The sequence below is a fragment of the Narcine bancroftii genome, chromosome 7, assembly GCF_036971445.1.
Source record: "Narcine bancroftii isolate sNarBan1 chromosome 7, sNarBan1.hap1, whole genome shotgun sequence".
Lineage (NCBI taxonomy): Eukaryota > Metazoa > Chordata > Chondrichthyes > Torpediniformes > Narcinidae > Narcine > Narcine bancroftii.
In genome coordinates this window covers 45,126,356-45,135,592 of record NC_091475.1, presented here as the reverse complement: position 1 = coordinate 45,135,592, position 9,237 = coordinate 45,126,356, and the positions used below count along the sequence as shown (strand labels likewise).

Below are 9,237 nucleotides of genomic sequence, written 5' to 3'. Positions count from 1 at the left end.
CTACGGCAGATTAAAATTATTCAAGACTGATTCTGCTACCGTCTATCTCAAAGTTTATAAGGGATCAAACAACTGAAGCCGGGATCAACAAGGATTCGATTGAATGGCAGAGAAGGTCAGCAGGACCATGTGGCCTTCTGATCAAAATTAAGAATAAAATGCTCAACATTTGCAAAAGCACATTCAAAACAAACATTATCCAAATGTTCAAAAGAAGATGGCCTTCATATTTACCTATGGTTGTCACAAGCTAAGAAAGGAGGTGACAGCAAGCTACCGTAATCATAAACGCCAGCTGACAGCCTCCTGTCTCCAATTCAGAGTAGAGCCAACTCATTCATATATTGCTATATTACAGCCTCATTACAACTGCAACGCTCCTATTCAAGTGGCCTGTATAAGTCAGAGATCAGTTTAATATCAACCAACAAGCGAACAGTTATTGGCAGAAGCAAGGAACAGATTTAAGTAATGAGTGCAAAATCAGCAATGTTGTTCCTTCCCTGACTACAGTTTATTATTCAGTTTTGACAATTGCTCATTCATTGCTGTTTGCAATACTGGGTGATGCGATGGCAACTATTCATTCACATATTCACTCTGTCTGATTTCTGGAGTTATCCAATTTAGCCAAAGGGAGTTGGGGATCAATGTTGTAGGTGTATCTTCTTGTATCTTTCCTATTTACTGATGCTACCTGATCCCTGTTAACTCATTGCATACTATCAATACCCTTTCCTACTCCCACTTTCAAATCAAGGTATATTTGGAGATGGTGATGGTCAGTGTGATGGATGCTAATTAACAAGTCGGACTTTGGAGGATATAGAACATTGCTAGATTATTCCTAGCAAGGATGAATATTCATTAGTACTGTACTATATAAAGGATTGAAAATACAAAGCAGACCAGAAAATTTGTTTAATTGTGTGATTCAAGTTGCCACAAGCAGCGACTTGTTTGCAATGCATAATTCTAAGTACAAATTTTGGATTGTTTGGAGAGGACATGTAGAGAAGACTGTTGCATTGTCCCATTTTAGAATTGTGCAATTCTCAAGAAAGAAACACATTTTTTTCCTTTTCTGACCATAATTTAGAACCGATGAAGCAGGACTAAGAGTAGGCTAGGTTTGTCCTTTGTGACTGGTCAGATGTTCAATAAAATTGCACTGATCCAATCTTGGCTTCTGTACCACATTCACATTCCTTGACTCCAATTTCTGCCAATGTCCCAAAAGGTGCAATTTGGTTGGTTCATTTGCAAAACGACATGGTGTGCAGCTGAGTGGCAGAATCTGGAATAAGTTAACAAGAATGTGGGGAGAATAAAATAAATTTAGTGTAAATGAACATGGTTACAATGATCCAAGATTTTGGTGAAACCACACATGCAGTATTGTGCACAGAGGCTCTAAAAGCTCAGTGGTTAGAGCACTGGTCTTATAAACCAGGGGGTCACGAGTTCGTCCCTCGCTGGGACCTAATTGTGAATAAAGATTGCAGACAAGGCTTGCGTATGTACACGTTCAGAGGTGCAACCCTAAATCACAGTCAACTTATTCATTGAACCATACAAAATAATGAGACTTATTCTTCAATTCTGTGAGGGACGCTGGTCAAAGTGGTGACTTTCTGGGTTCCTTATAGTAGACAAAGTTAAAGAGTTTCATGTATGATGCATTCTAAATGTAGTATTACATGACAATAATGGAACCTTTACCTTTCTGGTCATAGGTAAGAAATATATAATTCAGGTGCAAAGGGTGCAGAAAATATTCAGAAGAATAATACTGGGGCGGAGGAGTTAATAATGAGATATATAGATAGGTGATTTCCTCCCTTCCCATAGTGCAGGAGGCTGAGGGGAACCTGATGGAGGCTTTTAAAATCAAGAGGGGCATCAATAAGATAATTACCCTCAACCCCTCACAGTTAATTGATAGAAACATGGCCTGTAATAAACACTAATCAAAGCCATAAAATGCTTCTAACCAGGATGATGTTATAAACACAAGAGTGGGGGGAGGTTTTTGATTTGTATTGCAGTCTTCATGATCTGAGACTATTGTGAAACATTTTCTATCCAAATTTCTGAAAAGTAGACTCTGCGCCGTGCTCATCCCTATTGAACCACAATTGGAAGAAGAGTAGTAAAAACAAAAAATGATTTCTGGGTGAAGTTTACTATGTCTATCACACCTGTCCCTCAATAGTAATTGGCCAGAGTGATCTGAGGGTCATTCAGTGGACCAACTGATTCACAGAGCGAGAGAACTACACTCAGGTTGGGGAGAAGAGTTTAAAAAGGAGCATTTTGTGGAGCTTGTTAGGTACTGCGAGAGCAGGACTGTGAAAAAGGAGAAGCATTTAAAAAGCACCAAGAGACTTAAGTACATGTTTAAATTCCTCCATTGGCCAATTAGCTATAGCTAAAGGAAGGTAAGGTGTGGCTCTGTTGGTAAGGAATGGCATTAAATCATTAGAAAGAGGTGACAGATTATGTTGTGTTTGTATTGTATATAGATATGTTCTTTGGAGATAAATTGGGGCAGGTTTTTTTAGTGTAGGTCACATACAAACACTTCAAAACAGATCTCGTGTAAAATACTGGAGCTCTGCTCAAGCCAGATAGGGCAGCTCCTGGGGGCCTTTGCAAAGCTTTGGGGAGTGCCCAAGAGACTTCACTAATGGATTGTTGTTTTGAAAAGCAACAGATGAAAGAGATCGGAGGAGTAGTTGGGAGTCGCAGGCTGTCTGAGAGTGCAGCTTGCTGTTCTAAGAGGGTCATGTGGGTTTTGCAAGCAGAGAGAGTTGAACAGTTTTTTCTCTGAGAGAGAGATCAGTTCTGCAATGCTACAGCCAGCAGCAGCAGGTGGGACTGGAACAGGACAAGCTGGAAAGCTTGTGGAAAACCCCCATTTGGAAGATGGATTGTGAGTGCTTAGTTCAGCCTGGTTAAAGCCCTTGTGGTTCATACAAGAAGAAAGGACTGGCTGCCTAATGTTTCACTTGAAATAAGAGAAACAAAAAGGAACTCTGTAATGACCTGAAAGAAAGAGGTTATGGGGCAAGTTTCTTCACCAAGACACTGACGCATTTGATTAAAAGGGATCAGTTTGTGTGTGTCCAGGAACAACAAATCTCTCTCTGAAAACTGACAAGAACCTTCCTGAGCGGTAACTATTTACCTTTCAAGCACCAAAGCCTGGTACTTCATAAATGTTAAATTCTGTGCACAGTATAAGAATTGCCTGTAACTAATGAACTTGGAGGAATGAGAAGTGAGATTGGACTGTGAATCAAATAACTTTTCTGAACTTGCATACACATTATATGCACGTGCGCTTAGAATTATAAGGGGATTATGTTAGGTTAGTTAATCGTGATAAGTTAAAGTGTGATCCTGTTTTCATTTTTAAAGATGATTAAGTAACCATTTGTCTTGGTGAATATCTATTGCTGCTGGGATTTGGGGTCCTCTGGGCTCGTAACAAACTAAATTAGTATTTTGCATCCATCTGTACTGTGGAAGATATTGACAGCCTGCCAGATGCCAAAGGGCATCAGGGAAGGGAAGTGAGTACAATTACTATTTCAAGGGAGAAGGTGCTCAGAAAGCTGAATGTTCTAAAAGGTGGATAAGTCTCCCGGACCAGATGGATTGCACCTTTGGGTTCTAAATGGAGTTGCAGTAGAAATTGTGGAGGCGTTGGTAATGATCTTACAAGAATTGATAGATTCTGATATGGTCCCAGAGGACTGGAAAAAAGCTAATGTCACCCAACTATTCAAGAAGGGAGGGAGGCAGTAGAAAGGAAATCATAGATCAGTGTTTGGGAATATATTTGAGTTGATTGTCAAAGATGGGGTAACTGAGTACATTGAGGCACTTGACAATAGGCCTTAGACAGTATGGTTTCCTTAGGGAAAAATCTTGTTTGACAAACTTATTGGAATTTTTTGAAGAAGTGACAAGCAGGCTGGATAAAGGAGATGCAGTAGATGCTTATGTCTTTGGATTTTCAGAAGTTCTTTGACAAGGTGCCACACATGAAGTTACTTAAGAAGATAAGTGCCTGTGGTAGAACAAGAAACATATTAGTGTGGGGTAAACCATTGGCTAATTGCCGGGCAAGAGAGTCAGAATATAGGGATCACATTCTGGTTAGTTGCCACTTGCAAGTGGTGTTCTACATAGGCTGGTTTTGGGGCGACTTCTTTTTCTGTTCTATATTCATGATTTGGATTATGGAATGAATGGCTTTGTGACCAAGTAGAGAAGCTCAAAAGAAGTTCACAAGGATGATTCCAGGAATGAAAGGGTTATCATGCGAGAAGTGTTTGACAGCTCTCGGCCTGTATTTGTGGAAATTTAGGAGAATGAAGGGAGATTACATGGCTCTGCGATAGAGGCGTTGGGAGCTCTGACAGGTGGACGGCTGATTGTGGGCTGATAGGAGGTTCCGTGACTGGAGTGGCAGGAGCTCCAGAGGCCGGGTTGTCTAGGCATCAAGAGCTTGGATGGGTGGGTGGTTGGGGTCAAAACTAGGGGGTCATCTTTTATACAGATCATACTGAAAACACCTGATTTTTGGTCTAAAAATGTGGTGGAAAATTATTACATGGGATCAACTATTACACGAGAATATGCAGTAGGTATTATTCTGCATTTAAAGAGAGACATTCAAAACAAAGCTGGCAAAATTAAACTGGACCTCAATGGGACATAGTGGGCAGAAATACTATATATTGTGCAACAATCTGGGACTTCCTGGCCTTCATGCCAACAGAGCTCAATGTATGAGTGCAAAATCAAGGCTGCTGCAATTGCAAATTTTGCCAGCTAATGATTTCAGATCACATTGTGGCCTTCCTGAATTCGCCAACATGTTTTCCTTCTGGCCCTATTAAGCTGCTTTTATAAACTTTTTACTACCAGAACCTTTGCTTGACACCTATCTCTGAGGAAGTTAATTTATCAAATGTTAGATGCCTAATTTGTAAGTTTACTAATCTATCCTTGCTGTCATGTCTCATCTGTTCAGGTTATGTTTTTATTTTTCCCTTGTGTGTTATTACCCACCATGCCCTATTGTGTTTCACCTGCGTCTGATTACCCACCTGTGTCCTATTAGCCTCCCCTCCCCTTGTGTATAAGTGGTGTGCTCTCATCCCTCTTTGTCAGTTTGTTCTAGCTTTTCCTTGTGTTAGCCCACTTGTGAGTGTTTTTGATCTTTGGACTGGGTTTTTTTGCCCCTGCCCCCTGATTTATTTGGCCCTTTGCTGATTGACCACCTGTACTGAACTTGTATTTCCTAGTGAAGATCCTGATAATCACTGAACTGAGTTGTGTGTTTGGGTCTATTCTCTGTGAGTCTAATTCCTTGATACTTGCAACTTGTTGTGTTCCTCCTTGTTACTGATGACCCTGTCAACTTGGTATCATCCACTGATTTATAACTTGTCTTTCTGATTGTCAAGTTTCAATTGGAAATATAAATTGCATGTGTTGCAGTCCTGTCACATTGAAAAGGCACACTTTCCCCTAATTTTTTTTTCCAACTGAAGCCAGTTAGAATTTCAGGTATCTACTTGTCTCTGGTCTGATTCTCCACTCGTATCCTTTAATATATCAAAGGCCTCTTGGAAAACTTGATCAATTCCATCTATTACATTACGCAAGGCATCCTTTCGGCAATACTTCAAATAATTAAATTTGAAGGGTTATACAAGACCAACTTTTGAAATCTATGAACACCATTCACTATTATATCTTTGGTTTCTGGATGATTTTATTAGAATTTCTGCTTTGTAAAGATTCCTTACATTTTCCTCTACTTGTTCCTTTTTGACAATTGGTCTAATGCAGGGGTTCCCAACCTGGGATACATGTACCCCCAGTGGTATATTTGCACAGGGGTACATTGAGTCTGAGAGAATAACCACTACAGTGCAATACATGGTGTTGCAATCTGCTGTCAGATTGCACAATGTCATGTTTTTTAAAAATCCTTAACTTTTAGGGGTACACAGAAACCTACAAAAATGCCCAAGGGGTAGAGAGGAACAAAAAGGTTGGGAACCCCTGGTCTAATGTTACTTATCTAATACACCAGGCCCTGTGGATTGGTACAACAATGCAGTTGAAGGAAAGGTTGTCTCATAGTTCCAATTGTTTGGGTTCAATACTGACCTCCGGTGCTGTCTGTGTAAAAGTTTGACATTCTCCCTATGACCCTGGGAACTCCTCTTGGTTGTCTGCTTTCCTGCAAATCAGGAAAGGTGGATAGGTGATTGTTAGAATGTGGGAGTGGTAGCTCGTTAAAATGTGGGGAGAATAACATTAGTGTAATTGAGTACTGGTGGTCAGTCTGGAGTTGCTGGATCTCTGTTCTGTTCTCCAGGTAAAATTGTGCAAATATTTCTAACAAAATTAAATTTAGAGGGCACGCATGCTGGGACCAGGAGCAGCTCTTTCACTTGTATGCATGTGTTATCTCTCCCTCAATTGCTCACAAACACACTCTTGCCTACACACCTTTAACACTTACTCCCTCTCATGCTCACATGTTCTCTGTCTTTTTTTCCCTCTCAGCCACACACAGCTCACATGAAAGTACTCTCTCCTACTCACACACAATGAACACATACACTTCCCCTCACACACGTACAATCTCTTTCTCAGTCTCGCACATGTATATGCATACCACACACTCACTCCTCTCGCTCCATTATTTTTTTCCTGCATTTTGTTGGAATGGGTCAAACAGTGTCCCCTAGTTACTATACGTAACTGTTTGTTACATTGGTGTAGAATTCTTACTGGTCAGCCTCTCAAAATCAAAACTATGAAATAAAAGGAGAAATTTTTGCTGCAATTTTTCAGGACAGCTCTTTTCTCTCATTCATTGGAATAATTTCTGTGGGCAGAGTTCTTTGAGGAAGGAAATCTATGAAAGTTTATTCAGCCGTGTTGGACTCCCAACAGTGCACAACACAAGTCCACAGCTGACATCCTGCTGAGGGAAGGCTGCCCTACAGTGTTTCCTCAGGAATTGCCCAAATCTATCAGCTGATCCATTGTCGATTCAGCAGATTTTCACCATTATTTTTCTCCATATGAGTAAATATCTGTAAAATTGCCTCTTTTACCACTCTGGATTCTTTTAAAATATATGATTGCGAACTATTCAGATGAAGTATGGTAATTTTTTTAAGTTTAATTCCTTGACTTAATATTAGTGTTTTTCATTTTGAGAGCAGTTAGACCATTTTTTATCTTCCAATGTTATGCCCACGACTCTGACATCTTAGTAATTATTTAATATTTCAATAATAAGGCTCTTGGTGCCTGCCACATTGACCACCGCCAGTGGGCTGATCTCACCTCCAACCATGCATCTTGGCGCCTCACAGTTCGGCGGGCAGCAACCTCCTTTGAAGAAGACCGCAGAGCCCACCTCACTGACAAAAGACAAAGGAGGAAAAACCCAACACCCAACCCCAACCCACCAATTTTCCCTTGCAACCGCTGCAACCGTGTCTGCCTGTCCCGCCACAAACGAGCCTGCAGCTGATGTGGACATTACCCCTCCATAAATCTTCATCCGCGAAGCCAAGCCAAAGAAAAGAAGAATATTTCAATATTACTGCTTCTGATTTTTTATCTTGCCCTTCTCTGAGGCTCTATTCCCAGTCCAATTAAAAAAAAAGATAAATCTCTGGAATATTTTACTGTTTAGTTTTAGGTTCATTGAAAATTTATTTTTCTAAATGGCTTTTTTGACTTCTAATCTCTTAAAATTCTCCCTTGATATATACTCCCCTGATGTTCATAATTTGTACTTTTTTCCTAATTTTTCTACATTTTTTCATTCATCTGTGGTACTGGACTATTATTTTTTTTCCTGCATTTTGTTAGCATGGGTCAAACAGTGCCCCTAGTGGCTAGACATAACTGTTTGTAACATCATTGGAGAATTCTTACTGGTCAGCCTCTCAAAATCAGATTTTTTTCTGCCTTTGAACTGGTTGTTGCAGAGTTGATTGTTAAAGTGAGGAGGAATGCCATTTTGGGGAGGGTGTGGCTGCAGGTTTGGGATGATGTGTGGTCAGCAGAAAAGTTGCTTTCATTTGCATAGCGTATCCTCCAGAGGGAATGTAACAAACTCTAGGTCAGAAAAATTTTGTACATTCAGTGGAAACCATGGTTTTAACGTTTCACCCTTTGTCCTTTTTATTTTTCATGAAGAGAATTGTCACACTTTCTCCAATAAAAGGTTATTTCACTCGAAAATAAGATTCCTGCCAAAGCAAGGCCAGTTTTGAGCAAAGTTTAAACGTGTTGCTGCATCACTCAAGATAATGCCATCGACTATCAAAGGCATGGTCCGCACCTTGAGTCGTGTGGTATCTAATCAACACAGCACAAAATGAAAAGAACTTCGGGTTCTTACAAAAGCAGTTGCCATGTCATTCTGCATACCTATGAATGGAAGAAAATATATTAACACAGTCGGTTTTGCTTTCTGGATATGAAAGCATAATTGTGAAGGGAAAAAAATCATCAATTTTAAAAACCTACTCTGCAGCAATGATACAACTGAATACTGACTTTTTAAAACCAGAGTTGAATTATATATGCATTCTCCTACTGTATATTACTGTAAATGTAGTTCAGGTCTGCCACATTCAATTATAACAATAACCTGATAATCTTGCTGCATTGCAAAGCAAAGAAAATGGCAGGAAAAAATGACGCCAGCAGCTTACTGGGACTCCTGAATGCACTGCCAATGAATCATTGAGATGTGAATCATTTAATTAATTGCCAGAAAATTACATTTTTTTTCTCTGACAAGATGAAGGTAATGACCTGTATTTGAACTTCACTTTGGTTGAGAAATTTTCAGATAAATAAGAAATAAGTTGGTTCTAATTTTAGCTGCAAATTAAATCCAAGCAAAGTCGGAAGTTATTTTCATCATTGCTGATTATTAAAGCTATAATTACACTTGTTCAAATGTACAAGTGATGGTTTTGAGTACACTTGGCAACAATAGTAGCATAATATAATGGTTGAACCTTAAATTGGGTAACTAGTAATTTAATCCTGTAACGGATTCCACACCTGAATTAAAACAACACTTGGGGCTTCTTGAATGGCTTATGGATGAAAGAACAAGCCCATTGTTTGAGTATGGACCTCTACATTTACGATTAATACAGCTCTCAT

General features: G+C 39.6%; 1 protein-coding gene across 2 annotated transcripts in view; it reads right to left on the bottom strand.

Moving 5' to 3' along the window:
• Positions 1-932: 932 nt before the first annotated feature.
• Positions 933-9,237, bottom strand: part of fancb (FA complementation group B) — a 38,786-nt gene continuing 30,481 nt past the window's right edge. Inside the window, exons 9-10 of one of the 2 annotated variants that reach the window (XM_069889928.1) lie at positions 6,196-6,268; positions 933-1,297 (exon numbers count right to left, since the gene is read on the bottom strand). In XM_069889928.1, the coding sequence (XP_069746029.1) occupies positions 6,232-6,268 (37 nt within the window). In that variant the 3' untranslated portion in view covers positions 933-1,297; positions 6,196-6,231. Of the gene's footprint in view, positions 1,298-6,195; positions 6,269-8,212; positions 8,488-9,237 lie in introns of those variants that run through there. The other variant, XM_069889929.1, reaches the window with a different exon arrangement.